This window comes from Podarcis pityusensis, assembly GCF_964106645.2.
Source record: "Podarcis pityusensis genome assembly, chromosome: 3".
NCBI lineage: Eukaryota > Metazoa > Chordata > Lepidosauria > Squamata > Lacertidae > Podarcis > Podarcis pityusensis.
Window position 1 is genome coordinate 59,343,261 of NC_138026.1, and position 21,821 is coordinate 59,365,081.

At 41.0% G+C, this 21,821-nt stretch overlaps 1 protein-coding gene across 3 annotated transcripts; it reads right to left on the minus strand.

Moving 5' to 3' along the window:
• Positions 1-1,631: 1,631 nt before the first annotated feature.
• Positions 1,632-19,452, minus strand: SLC18B1 (solute carrier family 18 member B1). 3 transcript variants are annotated; one of them, XM_080999706.1, is made up of 14 exons: positions 18,814-19,452; positions 17,172-17,311; positions 15,820-15,915; positions 14,711-14,784; positions 12,371-12,518; positions 11,427-11,583; positions 9,190-9,326; positions 8,061-8,162; positions 7,438-7,529; positions 6,119-6,214; positions 5,380-5,454; positions 3,352-3,445; positions 3,208-3,257; positions 1,632-2,206 (listed from the first exon to the last, which is right to left on the minus strand). In XM_080999706.1, the coding sequence occupies exons 1-14, from the start codon at positions 18,845-18,847 to the stop codon at positions 2,140-2,142; spliced, it is 1,362 nt and encodes a 453-aa protein (XP_080855832.1). In that variant the 5' UTR covers positions 18,848-19,452; the 3' UTR covers positions 1,632-2,139. The 3 variants fall into 3 exon arrangements, with proteins under 3 accessions (XP_080855832.1, XP_080855834.1, XP_080855833.1); XM_080999708.1 differs by lacking the exon at positions 3,208-3,257; XM_080999707.1 differs by lacking the exon at positions 18,814-19,452 and having other exon boundaries at positions 15,820-15,911; positions 17,172-17,298.
• Between the last annotated feature and the right edge of the window lie 2,369 nt (positions 19,453-21,821).

Below are 21,821 nucleotides of genomic sequence, written 5' to 3' on the forward strand. Positions count from 1 at the left end.
CTTTCCCTTCCTCCCCCACAACAAACACTCTGTGAGGTGAGTGGGGCTGAGAGACTTCAGAGAAGTGTGACTAGCCCAAGGTCACCCAGCAGCTGCATGTGGAGGAGCGGAGACGTGAACCCAGTTCACCAGATTACGAGTCTACCGCTCTTAACCACTACACCACACTGGCTCTCACACTGGAAAGGTTAGAAGCCCCATTGTGCCAGTTCTTGTGAAGGACTTGTGTAGATGAGACTCATTTAGTTGAATCCCACCCTTTGTTTTTATGGGGCATTTTTTGTATAGCTTTGTATGCATTCTTAAACAGTTCAAAAGTGCTTTTAAACAAATACCCAGTGTGCCTCTGAATACGTTTGGAGCCAAGGAACTTTTCAAGACAAGAGCAGAGCCTGTCCTTTTGCACAGAAATCCTCTCTTGCTTCGCTGTCATTTCAGCAGGCTACGTTTAGGTAGGAACATCTGTTTGGTTGCTGCCAGTGCTAACAGTTGGGAATTGGAAACATCTTGCTGAGCTACTGAAAATCCCGTGTGTACACAATCCCTTAAGGGACCAGTGGTGTGTGTCTCAGCAGAAAGCATCGTCTTATGTTCCGATAAGCTTCAACAACATCTTATTAAATAGAGAACTAATATATTTAGGGAAACTCAAAGCTTAATGCCATCTTGGCAGAGCCCCACCATCCACTTGTAGAAGGGCAATTCTGCCTGCTAACAGGAGTCATAGATCTACCTTCAACAGAAGCCAGACAACTTTATGGCTACATTGAATTAGATTTTTATTTGCAAGGTACCCACATGCATATTTCCTCCAAGACCTCTTTCTTGTATAATGTCTGCTGGATCCGTGTCAGACGAGAATCTTGGAGACAGGTTCAAATCCCCAGTGAGCCATGAAGCTCACTGGGTGGTCTTGGGCCAGTCATGTTCTCTCAACCTAACCTACCTCACAGGGTTGTTGAAGGGATTAAATGAGGAGGTGGAGAACCACGTATACCTTGAGCTCCTTGGAGGAAACGGTGGGATATAAGTGCAATGAATAAATAATGTTTTAATGTATTCTAAATCTTTTTATTGGAAGCCGCCCAGAGTGGCTGGGGAAACCCCGCCAGATGGGCAGGGTATAAATAATAAATTATTATTAAATTATTATAATTAACAAAACAGGAAGCAATGTTTTTCAAATGAAGAGGGCAGCTCTACACCTTGCAAAAGGAATGTGCTTGTCTCTTTTATTGAAGGTAATGGGAAAGTCCACATTTACTGGAGCTGAGCACACACACTGGAATGCAAAACAATTCTCTGGGATTAGACTGTGCATGCAATACAAGCAGCTGGGGCATGGTGAGGGCATCTAAGGACACTGCCCTGTTTGCACAAGGGCTTCCACTTGTAGAATGACTTCTCCTTCCATTCACCTCTCTCTAAATCACCCCACCAATCTGCTCAGGGGGGCTACAGTGAGCCACCAGAACAGTAGAGAACTGGGGTGTGTGGAGAAAGAGAAAAGGGAATGGAAGTTCAGTTGCACAAGCAAAAGGTTTTGCATCAACAGGACAATTTTGCTGGACACGAATCAATTTCTCAGACAATCAGTAATTTTCCACATTCAGAAAAAAGTACACATAAAACAGCTTTTAGTGTTCTTTATTTTAAATTAGCAGGCAGACAAAAGTTTTAGGTCACAATATACCTTTAAAAGTTTCTAAGAATATTAATCTTTAAAAAAAATATTAGCAAAATGCCCTAGAACATCTCACACACTTTCGAAGAAACTAAGTTTATTGAGTGCTGACCATCGGTGATATTAGAGTACAAAAGTAGAGCATTACGGAACATATTTCACATAGTGGAATATATTATTTTCACATTGTGCAAAGTACTTTTGCCCGCCAGACAACCTTGCTGCTCTCATGTAGAACCAGCCCAAAGAGGTCTATCACACGACTGTCCAAAAACACAGGCATTCCCTCTAGAAACAGAATGCCACAGTACAGCGGTCAAGAACCTACAGCCCACCATGTGGCATGAGGCAAAGGTGGCCACCTTCAATTGCTTGCTTGCTTCTTGCCTGTGTATCAAGCTCCTAAATTATCCGTACAAAAGTAGCTTTAAACTGGCAGCAAGGAAGGCTTCCAGTTACGTTGCACTTGGCAGAAGATGAGCCCTTTCTTCCTCTGTGCCTGGAAGATTTTGGGGACGGGATCTGTGCAAAAGAAGAAAGACAAGGTTTGGAATGTTCTCAGCATCCACAGTAATATTAAAACAGAAAGGCAAAATAAATTTTAAAAATGCCCACAAAAAATTGCCTATTAAAAGGGAAGAAGGCTATAGAGCTGCAAATGGATTTGTGTTGCTTCGGTGCGGTTTCACAATCTTCCTTCCTCTTTCTTTTGCAAACCATGATTTAGTCTTAGTGGCTGTGATGACACACACGGTTTCACTCACCACCACAACACAGCAATATTTGGACTTGAATGAGGGGGGAATCAAAACAAGTTGCCACAGCTAATATGGCTAAGTGCCAGAGCTAAACCAGCCAATGCCTCAGTCCCAGGAAAAATCTCTCTCCCTGAAGCTGCCTTGAAGTTGCTGTTGGGAACTTCCCTCTTGTGAGAAATAGCAGCTTTAGATGAAATATTTCATCAAGATTATGCCACGACCCCTATCCTGATCAGCTTCCCCCACCCCCAGCAGCTGTATTTTGATAGAAAACATAGCAGTGAGGGGAGTATCCCAGTTGTGGAATAGTCTCCTCACAGAGGCTCGCTCGGTTCCTTCTTCATAGAGGGTGCCTTTTTTTAATTCACCCAGGCCTTTGAAATCATTTGTAGTCTGGCTTCTGACTTATTGTGTCTTTCTACTGCTGGTTCTCTTTTTCCTGTTAAAAATATTGTCCCCACTCAGCCATGAAGCTCCCTGGGCAACTCTGGGGCAGCAGTGCTCTCTCTCAGCCCAACCTACCTCACAGAGTTGTCGTGAGGATAAAATGGGAAGGGGCTTTGTATGCTACCTTGAGCTTCTTGGGGGGGAAAGGTGGGCTATAAGTATAAATAAATAATTTTTAGTTTGCATCGAGCTGAATAATCCAGAAGTAAAGCAGGAAAAACTTAACAATTTGCTCAAATGCTTATTTGTACATTTAAATGAAAATAGTCATTTCCCCCTTTAATTCATTTTTTAAAATAAAAAAAGTAGTCACAGTACCTTCTTCTGTGCAAGGCCTCGTAGATATAATATATTGCAAGAGCTAACCCCTGAAGAGAAAACAAATAGTATATTTGCAATGTGCCACACTTTCAGAGACAAACGTAATAAAAACTCATATCAAGAAAACACTGGTTTACATACACTTATCAGCGCAAATCCACCCTGTATGGCTGCAGCCCATTCAAAACCCAGCTTGTCGTTTAGAAATCCACCTAATGTTGGACCTACAAAAGACCTAGGAGAAGGAAGCGAAACACACATTTAACGTAAATCTGAGAAATAATGACCAATGCAGCTTGCACAGACTTTGCATCCTGGGTTATGATTCAAGGTGCTTTGAAGAATTTGCACCACTTCTTAAGAAAAGCTAAACGAAAACATCCCTCCTCCCCCCCAGTATGGGCCACTGGAAGGATCCTGGGTAATTCTGCCCCCTGCCAGAGCAGCAGCTGCTTACTATGCTCTGCAAGACAAGAGACCAGAAAGGTGTGACTAGCCCAAGATATTATAAAAGACTGGTTTGCATAGTTAGTGCCCCTAAAAAAACATGTTGACAGCTCAAAACGTGTTGAGTTTATAAACTATTATTACATTAGTCACACTTAGTTCTCAAAGGGACTTCACTTAGTCAAGAGTAACTTTTCACAAAGTGCAATTAACTTATCATGGATTGAAACCTAGATTTCCAATAAATTTTTCCAGTCTTCTGAACTGGTACCCTTCCCGCCCTTATTCTCTGCTCCATGTCACCAATCACCTCTGGATCCAGATAAATTATTTTACCTAGGTTCACATCCACACCACACACTAGTAGCCAAAACTGTGGAAACCTTTTGGAAAAAGTGTATTTCCGAGGTTCGAAGGCTCATAACACCCGATTGGCTCTCTAAACACTCATGCTCATTGGCTACATTCAAATGAGGGGAAATTACTGCATATCAACCTAAGCAAGTTGTGCTTCCCTTTTCTTTTGATAGAATACAGAAAATTGAACAAACTTTGTTGCACGGCATTCTTCATTAAATTATCTTTCCATTGAATAATTTTACGGTATTACTCCAAAAAAGTGGCATTATGAGCCATCAAACCTCAGTAATACACTTTTCCCAAAAGGTTTCCACAATTTTGGTATATTTAAAGCACATTTTTACCAATCGAATAGCTATGGCTTCTCCCAAATAATCCTCAGAGCTGCTGTTTCCCCCTTATAGAGCTATAATTCCCAACAACCTTAACAAACTACCGCTTTCCAAGATTCTTTGGGGTGGGAAAGCTTTGCGCTTTAAATTTAGGTTGTGGGTGTGTCCTAGAACACCTAATGCCGCCACAGAGTCTAGAAATGCATGGGTTCAAACCAGCCCCCAAAGGGCATCACAGGGCGTGCCCCTAATCAAACAACTATAAGAATGGGTGACCTGGGCATGCCTCCCTTCTGCCCCTCCCCTTGGTCAAAACAGTTCTGAGTCCTGAGCTGTGCTCGTGGTCAGTTGGATCAAGTCCAGTATCTATTTCTAGAAACAAAAAGGTCTTTTGAATTATTCGAACAGAGGCTTAGAAATGTGTGCTAGGAGTCTGAAAGGGCCCTTTTTTTTTACTTGTATGATTTCCCCTCTAGTTTCTTCCCCATTGTCACTATAACACAGCCAGTGCTGGATTTACGCAGAAGCTAAACAAGCTATAGCTTAGGGCCCCACTCTCCTGGGGCACCCAAAACATTTAAACAGGGGGAAGGAAAATTGGATGTACATTTCCAAAATAGAAGATAAGAAACAAATAAAATAAAATAAAACCTACACACAGCAACAGTGTTTTGTGTAAGTAATGGGTATATATAGCATATATTCAACACAAAAAATGGCGACAATTTGTTGTTGACAAAGGACAGCTGGACCTTCAGTAGCTTGGGGCCTTATCAAACCTAAATCCGGCCCTGCACACAGCACACACATTCTTACACAATGAATATTTTTGGGGTTTTCTCCAATGGAACTCTTATTTATGTAACCCACGTAAACTCATGTTTTGTACTCACCCCCCACCTCCAAACCTACTGAGACCTCTCCTCCTGTGAGTGAGGAGGGTTGCTTTGGCTCTGTAAGTATCAACACACGGAGAAGAGAGGAGGACATGGGCGTGCAAATGATAGGCAATCCATGACCTTCTACATACCCAAGTGACCATACTGCGCTGAAGAGTCCAGATACCAGGCCTAACAAGCTTAATCCTTCCTCAAAGCCGTTCTCACTGCAGGACGAAAGGCAAACAAACAGATCATTTCCAAAGGTACCAACTTTTTATTTTGAAATGCAAGTTTTGGAGCTCTGCAGCTTGGAAGACAAGTCATAGAATCACAAAGTAGCAGCATCCAAAACAGACCTGCCTCGTCTTTCAAAGACAGATGCAATCTTTCCTGCAGGAAGAATAAAGGAATGAAGTACTGTCTCTTCAAAATCTTCTCTACGTCCATGAAACATCTCATTCTGTAGTGAGACGTGGTTGTGGCAAGTGAAAGGTACCACACTGGTACTCCAGTGGTACTCGCACTGGGGAAAGGGTTCATTAGCTCAGGGAGGGAGGCCATTCTTCTAAAAAATAAAAGCACTGCCATCATCTTAATTCATATGTTGTCTTAGCTTTGCATATGAAATGGGGTGAAGAACCTGTGGTCATTTGGATGTTACTGGGCTGCAACTCCTATCATCTCTGAACTGTGGGTCATATTGGCTGGGAGTCCAACAACATCTGGGAGGAACAGACTCTCTGCCTCTCAATATAAAGTATCCTGGCACAGATCTATAATCATCAAAGGAATTCACTACAGAACAAGGGAACCCTATTCCAATTCGCTTGCAATGAGCTGTCAAATAACATTTTTTTTTCCAAAGTGTATGGAGAGACGATAACTTACTATGCATGATTGAGCATTTCAGGGAATATCGGGATACCGCTCATTCCAAGGGAAAAACCCATCAGGACCAACATTAGAACAAAGAGCCAGAGTTTGCTGGGGGAGGGAAATCAAAATCCTAAAATAAGTTGAGGAAATGATGCAACATTCCTCATTTGGAGGAAGGTACTGGATACATATTTAATAAATAAAACAATAAGCAAACACACACTTCATTATACCTTTAATTCATATATTAACTTTTTTTAGCATTCGTAACAACATTTCTTTTATAGGAGTCCCTCCCCCCCATAGTAGTATTAGTAATAATATACAGTGGTGCCCCGCAAGACGAATGCCTCGCAAGACGGAAAACTCGCTAGACGAAAGAGTTTTCCGTTTTGGAGGTGCCTCGCAAAACGAATCTGCTATGGGCTTGCTTCGCAAGACGAAAATGTCTTGCGAGTTCCTGGGTTGTTTTTTTCCTTTCCCCCCTCTTTTTCTAAGTCGCTAAGCCGCTTATCTGCTTATCCGATAAGCTGATAAGCTGCTAAAAGCCGCTAAAAGCCGCTAAAAGCCGCTAAAAGCCGCTAAAAGCCGCTAAAAGCCGCTAAAAGCCGCTAAAAGCGCTAATCCGCTAATCCGTCAATGGGCTTGCTTCGCAAGACGAAAAAACCGCTAGACGAAGAGACTCCCAGAATGGATTCTTTTCGTCTTGCGAGGCACCACTGTATTCTAACAGCTTCCCAAATGTGGTTCAGAGATTATGTTTGCCATGAGGAGTTGAGAGGCAATGTGCGGCATGACAACTTGCCTAAGAGCATACAAGATGCTGTTATGTCACCTCCATAACTAGCTCAAGGAAAGGACCTCAAATTTACCTCCCACAGAATGAGAAAATATTGTTTGTCAGGGCACTCTGGGCATGAATTGGGAAGGCCAAGCTTGAATCTGTAGCATTAACTGCTGGGATAACCCCCATTTACACTATCTCCCAAGCTCCTTAGACACAAATGAGATGGAAGTAAATGTCTTCATTTTTCTTTCAAAAAGGGAGTGCATGCTTCTAAACATTTCAAGTTAAAAGTAAGGGGGAAGGAATATCAAAAGCTCAATAGTACACACCCTTTTCTTGGCGGAATAAACAGCAGGCTGTGTACAGGCTGAATAAGGTTGTAAGGTTGTATGTGATGTTAGAATTCAACAACTTTTGGGTACAAAATATGAATATTTGAGGGCAGAACATACACTGCCCTGCTTACTGATTTGTGAATAAGTGTGAAAGCTTCAGAACACGGGCAGACTGCCAGTGCCAGAGACATTCATCAAGTGTGCATTACCTTTCGATGTGCAAGATGGGAGCTGGTCCTAACATAAAGTAGCATAATGCTGTCAGTATGCCTCCAAAAATCATTAGCCACTTCCTTAAGTACTGCAAGAAACAGAAGTGAAAGACTTGAATTTTGTCAAAATAACTACATTTGAATTAATTCAACTGACAGGAGGAAAAATTATGTACTTTATAAGTGTCACTTCATATTTTCTAAGGCAGAACAGTGACATTCAGGACAGGCTGTGATAAACAAACAAAACCAGCATCCAGCCTCATACTTTGAGACAGTCTTTGGGATTGATGGAGTCATTTCAAAACCGTTGGTTTTCCAGCTTTCTATTGTCACTGCAGCTTTTACACATTAATTTAAAGTTTTCCTTGTTCATTTGTCTAAAGGGGGCACCTTCATTTTGCGGAGATTCCAGGACCTAGAACAACCACCAAAATCTTACATAATGGGCAGTGGGATATGGCTTGGCTGAAATGGGTGCCAGGCACCACTGTTTTTACCCACAGTGAGGCCTGTGGGATTGGTTGTGTTTTGACTTCAGAACAGGAATTTCTAATTATGAAGCCTACTGAACTTTAATCACTCTATAATGTAGAATCACAGCAGGATTTTGAACTCACCGGGAATTTATCACTGAGAAAACCAAGCAATGGTGAAGATAAGGAATAAGAGAGTGCTAGCCCCAAGAAGACCAATCCCACATAACCAGCAGGCAATTTGAACTAGAAAAAGAAAGCAGATTTTTTGGTATTTCATAAAAATAGCATCTGACCCTCAATAAAGCTCATTGTTGCAGCAGGGCAAAGTTAGATTTACAAGCAATATATTCTTATGCAATTTATACACACACACAAACAAACATAAAAATGAAAAGGCAACATTTCTGCATTTTTTAAAAAGAAAAACTTGCAACTTTTTAAAAAAATAAACTCAACTAGAGATGGGAATGCCTGGGAAAAGACCAGGAAAATGGGGGGCAGGTTCCCCCCCCCCATTTTCTTCCAAATGGGAAAAAACCTCAACAAAATTGGACAAAATGAAAAAATGCACTGGTCGAGAAATGGGCTCTTATTTAGAAGTGAAACAAGCCCCAAAAGTTTAATATTTTCAGTGTTTGCTGAATACTTTTAGTTTACTCCAAGATTAGCCTATTTAATCTCTGCATTTAAAGAATCTTGTTCTTTAGTTTTAAGACTCTTTTATCATTAGCATGATGTTTCACATTTTATTTCTGTACACCGTTCAGATATTCCTTATGTCTGAAATCAAACAAATTATACTGGAACACAAAGCACAACTTTGTTATGAGTAACAGATTTATTTATTTTAAACCTAGTACTTTAAAAACAAAAATAAAACCAAACAAAAATTATTAAGGGTTGTTATCTGCCTAGGATGCAACAGAAAATTGCATTCGTGTTTATTTCACTTAGGCTTTAGCATTATGAATGCTAGGAATGTCCACTGACTCAATTAACTTGGCTCCACTTTGCAGTTATAGAGAGGAAGAGCTTGTCATCTGCTCACCTGGCTGAGCTCCACCTGCAGCACTGAATTTCCCACCCCACTACTTCATCTGGCCTTAAAGCTACAAGACCGCAACTGCCATTAGGACACCTCTTGCGACTGACCCTTATGAAATTCCCACCAAGACCCTCGCAAAATTGATAATCTTATATAATTTCAGTTGATTTTGATAATTTTAGATGAAGCATTTGTATGAAAGGCTTTTCCCCCCATTGCACCTACCTTTTTCAAGACAAATAGTGACATGGTAGGATCCAGAAAGCTCAAGCATCCACTCAGTGTGAACATAGTTAAACAGAGGAAAATAACTTTTGGAAGAACAACAAGCTTCCAGAATGAATCTTTGCCAGGAGTGGAATCTGTAACAAGACAAAGAGTGACATTTTGGGCAGGTTATTTATTTTAATCACACTCGGTGTGAATGTCATGTTACAGACTGGGATAGGGCCCTGCCCCAAAGCAGCATACAATCTTTAAAGTTGACACTGGGAATAGTGGTGGGAAGTAGGGGGAGGAAAGAGAGGTGGGAAAATATTGTTTAAAAAGGTGTAGTCATAGGTATATCAGTGTATTCAAATCTGAATTGTCAAATTGTGTTACTATTGTTATTATGGTTTTTGTTGTATGTGTCTTTTGTGGTTGTTGTTTGTATCGAAAAAATGATAAAATAATTATTATTTTTAAAGTTGACACTGGGAAAACAGAGGAAGACAAAGGAAAACAAGACTCCTGAGCAAAGTTAGCAGTCATGGGAAAAGCACAGAGATTCTCTTATTGATCCCTAACTGATTAAGAGACCAGGAAGCAGAAAGTAGGAATAAATGGAGTGGAAAGTTCTTGCAACAAAGAGTGAACAGTGCGTCCTACCCCTCCACCCCCACCTGATCAATAGGCACCACTATTTTTTATATTGCTCATAAATGATCTAGACTAGAGGAAGGAAGTGAATACTGTGACAGCCAAGTTCATTGACGACACCAACTTAATGGAATAGCAAAGAGCTCCTAAAGGATCTCTTCGCACTTGGGGAATGAACATTAGAATGCTAGCTCAATGCAAACAAGAGCATACTGGGGCACGTTTGGGCAAAAAATATCCTAACTTCATACATATATATCAAGGATCTCTGAGGTGGAAGTGATTACTAGGAAAGCAATCTTGGGGTTATGATGGCTAGTTCAATGAAAACAGAGCTAATGTACGGCTGCAGTGAAAAGGGCAAATTCCACAATTGCGATCATTAGGGAAAAGAATTGAAAACAAAATTGCCAATATCTTGACTTGGGCCAAACAGGTTTCTCAGGCTTTCAAAATGCTACAAAAACCTGCATCAATTTCATCTCCAGCTTTAAGGCACTTCAAAAGTATCAGAGAAACACACAGAAAGCCACTACCTGCAACACCCAAAGGGACTTTTTACTATGCTTCCCAAATCAGCTGCATCTCCTCCTTTCCAGTCCTGTCCTTTGGTAGGGGAAATAAAGCAAAGCTAGCATTCAAGATAGACTGGAAAAACCCTCCTGAGTATGCATGTTTTGGGGTTTTTTTCTCTGCTATTATGTTATGTATTTTGTTTTTTATACTGTGATGTTTTGATGAAGAATGGTATATTCTTGTTATTGTTATTATTTTATTTATTTTATTATTATAATACAAGGGCTCTGTATAATAAATAATAATAATAATAATAATAATAATTTATTATTTATACCCCGCCCATCTGGCTGAGTTTCCCCAGCCACTCTGGGCAGCTCCCAATCAAGTGTTAAAAACAGTACAGCATTAAATATTAAAAACTTCCCCAAACAGGGCTGCCTTCAGATGTCTTTTAAAGATAGGATAGCTGCTTATTTCCTTCACATCTGAAGGGAGGGTGTTCCACAGGGTGGGCGCCACTACTGAGAAGGCCCTCTGTCTGGTTCCCTGTAACCTCACTTCTCGCAATGAGGGAACCGCCAGAAGGCCCTTGGCGCTGGATCTCAGTGTCCGGACTGAATGATGGGGGTGGAGACGCTCCTTCAGGTATACAGGAACGAGGCCATTTAGGGCTTTAAAGGTCAGTACCAACACTTTGAATTGTGCTTGGAAACGTACTGGGAGCCAATGCAGATCTCTCAGAACCGGTGTTATGTGGTACCAGCGGCCGCTCCCAGTCTAGTCTAGCTGTCGCATTCTGGATTAATTGCAGTTTCCGGGTCACCTTCAAAGGTAGCCCCACATAGAGCTCATTGCAGTAGTCTAAGCGGGAGATAACTAGAGCATGCACCACTCTGGTGAGACAGTCTGCATGGCGAGATAGACTGGGCACAGCTATTACCGTCACCAGTATTACCACAGGTGAGAGGAAAGTTTCCTACATTAATGTGTGGAAAAACAGGCTCCAAGAGACAATCTTCACAGTGGAGAATAGGGAAGTTCCAACCCAATTCGAACCGAAAGGCAATAAAGACACCACTTACCATATTTTGGTAAGAGGAACATGTTCAGTGGTACCAGGATCAGCACTAGGCACCCAAGTACGATGAAAGGGACTTCATAGCCAAAAGACTGGTACAAAAAGCCACCGAGAGGCGGGCCCAGCACTAGTCCCAGTCCAGTAAAAATTTCAAGGCTGCCCTTAAAAAAAGAAAGAAAGGACAACAATGGCATCAGATCAGGTGGCCTAGTTGGTGCAGCAGGACAGAATTAGTGAGAAGTATAAATTTCATTAGCATCAATGAAGTGCTGAGTTTTGCTTCTATGAATGCATTAACTATTCCCTTGACTTATGGAGCATTTGAGTAAATATAAACCTTTAATCTCTTTTTTTTAAAAAATAAATCTTTACCCCAATGCCACAAGGGTAAAGCACAAGCTTGTTTTCTTAAAGTAAAAAGGGGTGGAGAGAACAACAATATTGGTCCAAGGATACTAAAGCTAAGCTTACATGGTGTAGTGAAAGCTATTATATACTATCATCTAGTCATGATTTTTTCTGGTTTGGTGCTATCAGCATTCAGCTAAAAGGTCAGCTCTTAAAGCAACAACACAGACCTGCCTTTGTAGTTTAGTTCCTTGTGATTGTCATGCAAAATTAAAACATCACGATCTTAACATCCCTTACCAAATGAAACTTTCCCAAGTTAATTTCAGTGTATTGAGACGACACCCAAGATGTTATTTGTGTGATGCAGGTCTCCTAGTCCCAAGAGGTCCCAAGAGCATCTGAAGGGTTAGAACTTCTGTTTTACAGCCAAAAGGTCACAGGTTCAACCCTTCTCCCCCTTTTGTCTCTTCAGACAGGGATGGAAAAGACTCCTGCCTAGAACCCTGCAGAGAATGCTGCCACACATTTAAAGCAGTATCATGCCACATTACATATTAACTGTGATTACTCAAAATCAGCTACTGGCTTCATACATACCATAACGGTAGCAATGTTGTTGGGGAAAGCCTTTGCTAGAATAGAAAACGAGGCTGTTATGGCTGCGGCAAAACCAATCGCGTCCATGGCTCGAACTGCAAAACACAACCCTATGAATGTCGGCCCATCGGGTGCTCTGTCCAACATCCTAAAATCAAAAGAAAAGTTAATGCAGCTCCTCGGTCTCTTATGCATAAACATCTAGTACAGTGCTCTTGTATAACAGACATGTCGCCAAGGCCCTCTTGTGTAAGTAGCACAGGCTGCACCTTATGGCAAGTATTAGGTCAAATTTGCCTGGCAAAGTTGTCGTCTGCAGTGAATCCATAAAAGATATCTGAGAAAAGCACTGCAATTAAGCAAAGGTTCATAAGTTAGGAGCTGCTTTGGACAAGACATCAGGCATCAACAAACAGACCCATAACCATCTTAAGGAAACCAAAATAAGATACGCATCGGTAGCACTCCGAAAAGCTGCTCATCTGGCAAGTGACATTAGGTTTACAATTTAAAGAAATACATATTTACCAGACGTGCGTGGAAAAGGTTTCTTCCAGTGTAAAGAAATGCTACTCTTAAGATTATAGTCCATTTCAACTTTGAGTTCAGTGCTGAGGGGGGGGAATCTAAATTTTGCTTTGTTGCTGTAGCCCCACTTAATATGATCCTTCTTTCTGTTCCTCCCCCACCCCCAAGACACAGTCATGTGAAAGGAAGCAATCCTGCAGTTTGTAGTCTTTACATTAAGAGTAAGTATGTGCCTTGCTCTACAGGCAGATCAATGTATAGGCAGAAGAGCACAGTCAAGAAACATTCAGGCAGTCTGAAGTTACTCAGCAAAAAATGTGTAGAATGGCCAAAAGCAATTGAAATTGACAACTCCTTGGCACTCAAATCACAAGCCCTATACTTCCCCCCTTATCCGTTTTGTTCAACTACTACTTCACTCAAGGTACTGCTGCTTTCGAACAGCCAGAGACACCTGCATTGCTACAGATAGTGTTTATCTCTGTGTTGCAGAAGTAGCAGTACTAAGAATAAGAAAACCCTCTGCCCTCTTGTTTTGAACAATTAAATGAGAAGGGGGCCAAGTACTATTCCACATTAACTCAATGCCATCCAGACACAGTGTGTTTCCCAAGTAAGTATTTCCATCACGATCCCACGCCTAACCTTAGCTTAGTTTCCTTTTGGGGGAAATGTACAGAAAGTTCGCCCATTAAGTAGGTGGCCGGCCTTTCGACTATAGCAACACTGTGGACAGCTATATTGCCCAAGAGGTTGTTGTTGTTTTTCTTTTACTGCCTTTTGAATTTGATAGACAAATTTCAAGACTTCTGCTGGGACCCACTATTTGCATTTCCCATACCTGTGACAGTTCATCTAAACATGGATTCCTTTAACTGAAGTGCAAATGAACATTGCCAACCATAACACTTGCACTAGCAATGTGAAGGCCAGGATTGGGGGGGGGCATGTGTTCCCCCAATTTTTCCAATTTTTTTCTGGGTCTTCCATATCTCTAGTCTATACCATGTTCCCTTTTAACAGCACTTCTTTGCAGGTTCCTTTCTTAAAGGCAGGCTCTTTAAACACCTCATGTGAGAACGCACCTAATTATATACTTTGAGGCTTGCAGGGGGGGGGCACACAACTGACCTTTGGCCAAAAATATCATTTTTAAATAAATGATTCTTTAAAAAATAATAATTAATGAACCCTTTTTTCAAGGGGAATCCCCCTGAAACAAGAAAATCCATGTTATAGAAACTCTCTTCCAGTCCAGGCCATCTACAAGCTTGGAACAATTATTTCAAGGGAGGTTTTTTACCAATTTGTCTTCAACAATACTGCTGTACTCTAGAAAACCCTAACTATGCACACTTACAAGCCAATGGTACAGTACATAAACATAACAAAGTAAAGCCATCCCAGTTTCCTACTGATCAGACTTGTGACATCAGAGACTTAGGAACATCCTGCAGTTTCAGCTGAACTCTGGGGGCAAGAGTATTCCATATCCACATCTTCAGCCTGTGTCCTTTTGCATGTAAGGGTTAGGAGCAGCTTTGGGCAAAGCATTGAAGTAATCTTTTGGATCATACAAATGATGTATAGATTTATATTTCTTAAAGCATGGAAAATTTAAAAATGGAGTTCCAATAATGGCCAAAAATATAAAAAATAATAACAGAGGCTATATCCTGCCAAATATATGAGGTCCAGGAGAACAGCAATGGCTTAGGCCCTAGCTTACTGAGCTGAAGTCTCGTATAAAGTACTTTTAATAATATTTATTTTTATTTTTTTAAATGCATCATAATCCCAACACACACTCACCCGAAGAGAATTGTGGCAACTCCCGAGATGAACATTCCAGCAACAAACATAAACTTTGCACCAATCTGTACAAGCTGCAAATTACAGAACAATAAAGTTATAGTGCTTCTGCAAGTTTTATAGAAGTTTTAGTACTCAAATTTACTGTTCTTCCTTCAGTTTTTTATGAAAATAAAATTAAAAATCTGTGAGCTTAATGTCTCCCCACTCTACAGATTTACATCCAGCTCATTATCACACCTAAAAATATTCTAAATGGATAAGTGAATTAACCTACTTTCACAACAGCAACAGATGCAATTAACTGTTACAACACTCTTTGCTGCTGCTACTTTTCATGCTGCACCACAGCACTACCATTAGCTAATAAATCCACTGCAGTAGTCCAAATACAAAGGTCAAGTCATCTGTCCAAGAGGGGGTCACAGGGGGGTGAACCTGCCACAGATGGAAAAAGGCACTCCTAGCCACCAAGGCTACCTGAGCCTCCAGTGACCATGTTGGATCCTCCCAAGGTATAGATCTATTCCGTCCAGGTAACTACAACCCTGCCCAGAACAAGTTGCCATTATACCTCCTGCACTCAAGATCTCACCACACATAACACCTGTGTCGTCTTAGGATCCACTTTCCATTTATTGTCCTGCATTAAGCCCATCACCACCTCCAAGCACTGGTATAGCAGATGGTGGATGAAGCTCAATGGGAGCACATTGCTTCAAGCCACATGTCTCTTCATTGTCTGTACAATTCAGGATAATGGGTATTAGGCTATAGTGACCTGGATTCATTGGGTGGTATGAATTTTACAGACCTCCTGTCTCATCACATTCTGGGATCTGCTGAGAGGACCTTTCAAATGAGTCTACCTGTTTGCAAAGGGTACAGGACATACTGAAAGATATTCAAAGTAATGACTCCATAAGCATGGAAAACCCTTCCCTTTAATTTATGGCAATTCATTTAGGAAGCTTGAGATTTTCTAGATGTGTTAGAACACCTTAGTAAGGATGTACACAGGCAGGAGTTTAAGATAGTCAAATGAAAATGATATTGCTCTTCTGAGGATATTCAAAGCTTACATTATGGAAATTGTCAAACATACTTACATACTTTCCCATGATCAAAGAAGTCAAGAAGTTGAATAATGCAAAGCATCCAAAAATGAGTCCAACTACAGTGTTACTAGCACCTTTCTTTTCTGCCTTAAACAAGAAAAAAGGAGGACTCAGCTACACAGATGCAAATAAAATGCTTTAAATGTGTTGTAAAGTGTAATATACAAATAGTGAGCTATGCAAAATTCAATGTATTTTTAAACCTTTTTTTTTTAAATGACTTGGAACAAAAAATATCTACGTCAAGCCAGAAATACCAGCAATGAAATGGCTTAATTGTTACAAAACATTGCTGGTGGACATTGGAATTCCAGTTCAGAAGTCTCTCAAGTCTCCCTTAATATTGACATGGAGTCCAAAGAAACACTGTAGCAGAACAGCTGGCTTGCTGCTGAACAACCCTGTGGTTGTGGATCTATGAATCTCTGCACCAAATGAATGGGGAGAGGGGAGAGAAAGCAAAATTCACATGAGCAGAACTTTGTAACAGACCTGCAATCTACCAGGCACTTAGCCAAGGTGTTTTATTTTCTGAAGAAGAGAAACCTAGTCATGGAAAGAAAATAAAACACCACACCACATGCCCCATATCGGCTTATATGGCATTTGCTATGCATGGGTTCAAAGCTGCTTCCCACACTGCATTTTATACACAGGGGTGTACGAATGCACCTACACGAAAAGTAGAAATCTAAATATTTCCTACCATGGTAGAAAGTTGTTGGTGGGACAGGTCTCTGGGAAAAGGTCTAGCAGAGCAAGGATGGGAAATCTGCAGGCCTCTGGAAGTTCTTGGACTCCCAACTCACATCAGCCCCAGAGAGCACGGCCAATGGTCAGGAACTCAGATGACAACATTTGGAGGGCCACAAGATCCCCAACCCTGGTCTAGAGAGTTCACAACCCTTCATGGTGGATAATAATCCATGAGAACAAATGGCAAAAAGTGCCTTCAGACACTTCCCAAATAGAAGATTTAAAAAAATTATGGGTAGAGAAATTGGATTCACCAGCAACATTTTGCAGTTTATATGTTGGGTTTTCTTTACATCAAACACCACAGCGCACTTTCCTCTCTAACCTTCTCTTCCTCACAACCCTCCTTGTATTCCACCTTTGCTTTTTATGATTCTAATTATATAGTGTTTCCTCCCTCACTTTTCCTTATTTGCAATTCAATGGAAAATTGCAAGGAAAATGCTGATTTTTAAAAGACGGTGGGAAACGAGACTTTTGTTAGACATGTTGCTGGACAAAGTGTCATCAGGCAATTCTATCAAAGTCTTCATTTAAAAAGTTGTAATGATGTAAGCATTGGATTGCCAAGTTGTATATCCATTTACCTCTACTGGGAAAAACGGTCCGAGGATTGAGTAGCAAATCATTGAACTGAAGTTGATAGATGCTGTAGCTACCAGTATAAATATCTGTTCTTTAGAGAGCCTTCGGGATTCTTCAGTTGCCACCTGTGGTATGTCATTGTCTTAGAAGGAAAACAATATATTTCTTAGAACGTAAAAAGCAAGATAGCATACGACTTTAAAAGTAGAAACAAATACATGTACAGTTTTCACAGGTTAAATTAGAAATATAGAAAGTTCAGATTTTTCAAGAGTCCAATGCAATTCCCTTTGATCCACTTGCACCCCGCAGAGTCCAGTAATCTGGGCCAACACTCTAAAAAAACTTGCGCTAAAGGGGTAGAAATAAGAAACTTATTAAGTTGTAAAGTACATATTAGGTTGCATTTTTGTTCTAGCCTGAGAAAGTCTTCTGGTATAATCAAGATCCACATGCTTAATTTGCTAAGAGCTTTTGAAACTCAAGTCATAGAGATATTTCTTAACAAACATGGTGAGCTGGAGATTATCCTTGAGGTATTAGCTTTAAGTTTGACATTGGAAAGGAGAATGCATTTCTATACATGCATTTTGTCCAAATTAGTAAACTCTTCCATTCAAAAGACCATTTCTTGCAATATTTATAGTACAATGCTATTGCAGAAAGCAGATTAATATTTGAGAGTGGGGAGAAATGAAGAGACAAAACCTGGGTTTGACCTTTGTTTAGCCACACACACTGGTTTATTCCATAACCTACTTTTCCGGTTTGGTTGTGTGGATAATGTATGAAAGAACCACCCTGAGCTCCATTGAGAAAGGACCACACCTAAGTCTAATAGTACAATGAAATAAGCAACATGTGCAGGCTAGCAGTACAGGGGTCTAAAATAGCTGTACCTTGTTACCTTCATGTTCTAATGTAAGATAAGCCCACATGCAATTGCAGTGTCAGTGGGTGTGTCCTACTGTGATTCAATCTTTTTTTCAGGAAGACTCATGTCATTTCTACTATTCAGCTATCTTTACACACTGAAAACTTAAGACCACCCCCTTTTATTCACTTCTTGGGGAATAAAATTGGAAGGAGTTGGCTCAGGTGGGGGAAAGTAACAGCCTAGTGCTATGTACGTCTACTCAGAAGTAAACCCCAATGAGTCAAATGAGACTTACTCCTATGTAACTGTATATAGTTAGGTAAAAAGGCAAAAAGTCAAATTAATGAGATGTTGAAAGGAAGCCTGGCACAAAGTAATTAGCTCTCTAGCAACGTATATTTACCAGAATAAAACTGCCCCGTCATTGTATATAACTCCACAATTTAAAAAAACACGGATTAATTGTTGGGATTATAGCCAATTTACCTTGTTATTTTTGTTTTGATTACCTTGTTTGGAGTGTAGTACAGCAAAAGGCTGCTAAAGCATAGCTATTTGCATGTGAGCTGCGACCCTATCACCCTTACTTGTGAGTAAACTCTAAAACCAGTGGGATACATTTCTGAGTAAGTGTGTAGTAGGACAACTCGCTATTAGGATTCAATCCCGCCCGGGGATTTGGAGATAGAGAGCGCGGGGAGAGGGAAAGAGACCTCTCGAAGCGACGCTAATCGAACAGCAGCATTTCCGAACATTTTTACACCCACCTGGAAGCTCGCCCGTCGCTTCGGGGCTGCCCATTGTAAAATAAGGAAAAGGGAAGAAAAGGCTGGATGCTGTAGCTTCAGGCAACTTTCTCCCCCCGCGAGAAAAGCGCGATGGCTCCCCGGGTTTCCACAAGTAACAACCGGATCTTCCCAGCAAGGAGGGGCAACGACTTCAGCTGCTGCGACCCAGTAGGTTCAAGCCCGGGGCATCCACTCGGCAGAACGGTTTTGCCGGGCGGCAGCGGGGAAACAGCTTCGGAAGCAAACCGGCGCCGAACTCTGATCCCGCTCCGGATCCCGGCAGGCTTCACTTCGGTTAGTTGAAAGCTGCGCTCGGAAGTTGCCTCATCCCGCAATCTTTCCTCGGGGTGGGGGCTTTTTAAAGGCGTAAAACTTCCTCCTCTGGTACTGTTAGTCTTATATCCTGAGGCCGCTGGGAGTTTTAGAAGTGACCCTGCGGCTGAAAAGAGGGTTTTTTTCGTTTTTTATGACTTAAGACATCCGTAAGCAGTCTTGCTGAAAATCTGGTGGAGCTATTTCACTGGGACTAACTTGGCTGCGACTGCAAGCATGCCTGATTTCGAAGTGAGACCCATTGAAGTCGATGTATCTTACTCCCAGGTACGTGGGTGTCTACAACTCCCAAGGTGCAACTGACCCGTTCGCGACAGTGATGTAAGCAGCTCATCTCTGGTTTCAATGGCCATTCAGAAATGTGATGCCCTCCTCTGGAAGGAGCCAATGTATTTCAATGGCTATTTTTGCATGTCTCTGGGCAGGGGGTGAGGGGATGGGCCACAGAATAAGAAGAAAGCTAAAACAGACCTCATTTCTTCTATATGTGAAGCATCTCCAGCAAATGTCTGAACTGTATTGTGGAAAACTTCCTAGGATGGAGCACTCATACGGAAATGTGGGCAACCCACCTCTCTGTGGTTTCAGCCCAGGAGCAGTTCAAACATTTGTATTCTCAAAAGTGCAATGCACATGCTCTCTGATTGCCATTGTAATTCTAACCAAATGGTGCCGAGTCCAGCCTTGAACCCACTTCCTCAAGGAATTTTGTTTCCTCTTCCATAAATGTAGGAGCAGTGCTAGGTGCTGTAGCTAAGTGCTGTGTTTTTCATTTCATGATGGCAACACACCTCTAAGACTATATGGCAAAATGAACTTTTGATCAATGCGGCCAATTTGGCTTCGGAATCAAGGCAGCTTCCCCACCCGCTTTACAAAACATCCAGCCTTATAAAAAGTTTGCTCACTTCAGAGTTTGCTCACTATTTTGTGATATTTTGGTTGGTCCCACTAAAATAATTCTGGGATTTTCCAGAATAAATGTGTTAGCTTAAGACTTAGCTATGCATGTTTCAGCCTCATTAGTGTGTGTTTTTCTGTCTCTCTAACAAAAACTCATTTATTTGGCACACAGACTATTGCACCAAGAGTTGACATCAATGACCTTTGCTGTGATGTAAGTGGTATTGTTCCACCACACTGCTGCTTAGGAGTGGCACCTAGGACTTCACACACACACACACACACACACAATGTATTTAAATTTTCAGGCCTAGAATGATTGGCTTACTTCTGCAGTTATATATGTGTACAATTTACTCACAGTGGAATAAAGTGTGTGGGTTTCTTTTAAATGTATCTTTGTAGGATTAATTTCTTGGTTTTAAAATTCCCAACCCTGTAACTGGGCTGTTTATATTCCAAAGCCCTGTTATCAAAATTCCTTACTTCAAAGTGAGTGGCAGGCCTTTAAACTAATATCTGATGCACCAGGTTCATGGGGAGGGATACTCTCCCACTTCTTTTCAAGCATCTCATTTCTTTTTGAGCAGTTGTAATTGTGTCTGGTATAACTTCACCACCCCACCTCCTTCAAACATGAAACAAATTAAAAGATTCAGCTTTTCAGTAGAGAACAGCAATATTCCAAGTATGTCCGTTTTCCATCACAGATAGACAACAAGAAGAAAAAAAGCCAAAGATGTTAGAAGAAATAAAGCAATGAAGACACTTGGTGGAGATTCAGAGGTTATCAAGGGTATTAACTCTCTCTTAGTTTTCTCTCTAAAGCAAAATATGGCCAATAGTATTCCAAGTAATGCTGTGCCTCATTAACATAATGGCAGAAGCAGAAATTCAAAACTGCAAGGTCAGATCAGAAATAGTTAATTGCTTATTCTGTATCACTGACTTTATAATCAAAGGCAGAATTGTTAGTTATTGATAACTTGTTAAGGTCAGTGTGCATTGGGAGTTTGTAGGGATTAGGTTTGTTTTTATTCTGTGTGTATTACTGTTTGTTAGCCAGCTTGGGCATCTTTGGAATGAGGATAGAATCATCATTTTTTTTAATAACTTGTTACCAGAAGCAATTTGGTAATTTTAGACTCTGCATTTATTGACCTTCCAGCATGGGCGTAGCCAGGATTTTTGTGGGGGTGGGGCAGAATTGACGTGATTGGTCAGTTAGTTAAGTATGTCTATTGTTTGACAACCATGCCTTCCAGAGGGTCACCCCTTTAGGTGGCCATGTGTGTTCCAGAGTGTGGTAAGCCAGCCCCATTTGGGGAGAGTCCTACTCATTCTGCTGGCTGGACATCTGCCCCCAAATCATTACATGATGGATCAGGAGATATGAGCTGCCTGAAATCCTGAACACGCTAACTTAAAGCAAATTCCATTGAAATTAATGCTCCTCTGTCCTCCTTACTCAAGATGACTTAATACAAAGCAATACAAAGAATGATTTGCATGGTATATGTGTTCAATGGTTTACCAATACTGTACCGGGATGCCTGTGTTACCAACAACTGTTTTGTGAATTATAACTGCCTATTGCATAATTACCATTGACTACACTTTCCTTGCTGGTATGTTGTAAGTCGTCTTGACTATCTTTTAGAAAGGCAGGATATACTTCTTGATAACAAATGAACTTGTCACTCAGAGGGTTTTAAGAATACAAAAAACCAAAACCTTCCTAATTCATATGC

What these genes read in the sequence shown, in the direction of transcription:
- SLC18B1 (XM_080999708.1), bottom strand. Translation starts at nt 18,847, where the DNA reads ATGGGCAGCCCCGAAGCGACGGGCGAGCTTCCAG. An exon ending in GACCGTTTTTCCCAGTAGAG is followed by an intron (nt 15,916 to 17,171) that starts GTAAATGGATAT and finishes TTCTTGTTTAAG; the next exon opens with GCAGAAAAGAAAGGTGCTAG. An exon ending in AGCGCAGTATGGTCACTTGG is followed by an intron (nt 3,446 to 5,379) that starts GTATGTAGAAGG and finishes TCCTTCTCCTAG; the next exon opens with GTCTTTTGTAGGTCCAACAT.